The sequence below is a fragment of the Crocodylus porosus genome, unplaced genomic scaffold (genome assembly GCF_001723895.1).
Source record: "Crocodylus porosus isolate Cpor-Errol unplaced genomic scaffold, CroPor_comp1, whole genome shotgun sequence".
NCBI classification, from domain to species: domain Eukaryota; kingdom Metazoa; phylum Chordata; order Crocodylia; family Crocodylidae; genus Crocodylus; species Crocodylus porosus.
In genome coordinates this window covers 58,013,837-58,015,921 of record NW_017728907.1, presented here as the reverse complement: position 1 = coordinate 58,015,921, position 2,085 = coordinate 58,013,837, and the positions used below count along the sequence as shown (strand labels likewise).

At 45.1% G+C, this 2,085-nt stretch overlaps 1 protein-coding gene across 1 annotated transcript in view; it reads left to right on the top strand.

Annotated features, from left to right (window-relative positions):
- Positions 1 to 352: 352 nt before the first annotated feature.
- LOC109307538 (E3 ubiquitin-protein ligase RNF170-like) overlaps positions 353 to 2,085 on the top strand; it is an 18,315-nt gene continuing 16,582 nt past the window's right edge. Inside the window, exon 1 of the mRNA XM_019531530.1 lies at positions 353 to 485. Coding sequence (XP_019387075.1) covers positions 370 to 485 — 116 coding nt within the window. The 5' untranslated portion in view covers positions 353 to 369. The remainder of the gene's footprint in view (positions 486 to 2,085) is intronic.

The window sequence follows — 2,085 nt, the reverse complement described above, 5'->3', positions numbered from 1 at the left end:
AAGTGCCTGGCAAGCTTTAAACCTGTTTCACCACAGTACTTCAGCTAATCTCTTATCTACACACTTTTTTAAGCTGCTACTATATCATATGATCAAAAATACCTGTTGCATGACCTTGATCAAGTTAATATTTGAAGGCAGCAATGCAATATTACTATTAGATATGTGAACCTCTTTGAACTCGTTAAAAAAAAATTGATTGTTTTTTACCCCTGGGCTCCTCCAGACATTTAATGCAATTGTTGTATTTGAAATGAAATTTCTTTCCTTTCCTTAGTACAATTTAGAAATCCTAACAAAACCTTGACATGAGGCAACCAAGTTAATAATTTACCAAGATGAATGGCCTGCCTCAATGAATCAGATATAATGACTCCATATCACAACACTTTTCTGACAGCTGGTGTAAGGAAGAAGTCATCTGGTTACAGATCTACAGAAGGCAGAAAGCTAAGCCATACATTATGCAGACCTTCTGAACCAAGGTAGGGATTTTTTATGTGGCTGGTTGCTGTGGGCTTTTCCACTAAAATAAATGTGCTGGGTGAAAAACATACATTATATTTTTAACTGTTAGAAACTCAAGCTTAAATGTTTTTAAATAACTAGAAGTGTGGAACAAAAGAATTCCATTTTTTTAGGATGTCAAATAGTTTTCATTTGCTTGTGATCAGGTTTAAGATGTACTATCAAATAGCTATTGTTTCCAAATGTATCCATATCAACAGTCTTAACAGTACTGCACTTCAAATGTACAGTCACAGCTCATGTATTACAGGAGCCTGACCCTGAGATTGCCATACTTTATTAACAAGTTTCAACTTCAAAGTGTGGTCTATTTTAATTCTGCATAATGGCTGATGTTCCAAAAAAAATGTTTAATAATAGTTAGCACTTTTCAACTTCAAAGTGCTATGCCAACTTCAATTAATTTCCTTCTGACATATCTTTGAGATGGACAAGTTTTGTCATGGACCGCTTACAATTAAAAAAAAACAAACTCGGTGAACCTCAGAAGTTAAGCGACCTGCTCAAGGCCACAGAGTGGGGAAGGGTTAGACAATGCTCTGACCTCTAGTTCAAACCTTAGAGAGGTGGTTAACTATGTTAGTCTGAAGGGTAGAGCAGGGTTGTACCTTGGAGACAAACTGAGTACATCTACATGTGCAATTAATGCTCCTGAACTTTCTGCGCTAATAATTTAGCTTCATTAAAGTGTTCCTTTGTGCATGTCTACATATGCGCCCCTGTCAGGAGCAAACTGAGCCTGACAGGTATAGCTCAGTCCGGGGCTGATCCTGCCCTGCTCTGCCCCCATGGAGCAGCCAGGGGGAGCTCCAGGCTCCCCCAGGGGCCAGCTCTGGGGTGGCAGGGGGCACGGGGGCTTAGCCCTGAGCTCCAGCAGACGTTCCAGCTTCAAGAGCAGCTCTGTCCCAGCTGGGAGGAGATTAGGCTGGCCCTGAGTGGGGGGATGGGTCCTGATTTCCACATGGCTGGGAAGGCAGCTGGGACAGCTCTCCTTGCCCCATGGAAGCTGAGACAGGCCTGATCTCCACAGGGCAGGGGGGCAGCTATCCAGCTGCCGGGACAGATCTCTCAGCCATGTGGAGATCCAGATAGGTCCCAGTGTCCACATGGCTGGCAGGCAGCATCCTGCCAAGCCAGGACAGCTCTCTTGGGCCTCCGCTGCCTAGGCTGACTGGAAGTAAATTACTCCCGGTCAGTGTCTACACATGCTGTGTATGGCACATTAGTGAACGCGCTGTTTTTTCTAATACTTGTATCTACTAGGCCCGTGTGAAGTGGCTACTATTCACTTTGGATTTGGATTCAGCTGATTCAGGGGATGGTGACTGGATTCGGTGATTCGAATGATTGTCCCGAATCGATTCAGACGAATCTGATTCGGAGATCTGGCTGCTGCTGAATCAGCCAAATCTCCAAATCACACAGACCCCATCTCCCGCCAGCTCTCCCAGCCCTGGCAATGGCAGCCCCACCCGCCTCAGCTCCCGGCTCTTTGAAAAAAAAAGCCTCAACTCACCGGGTGCTGCCTGCCCCCCTACTCCCCCATGGCTGCCCCAC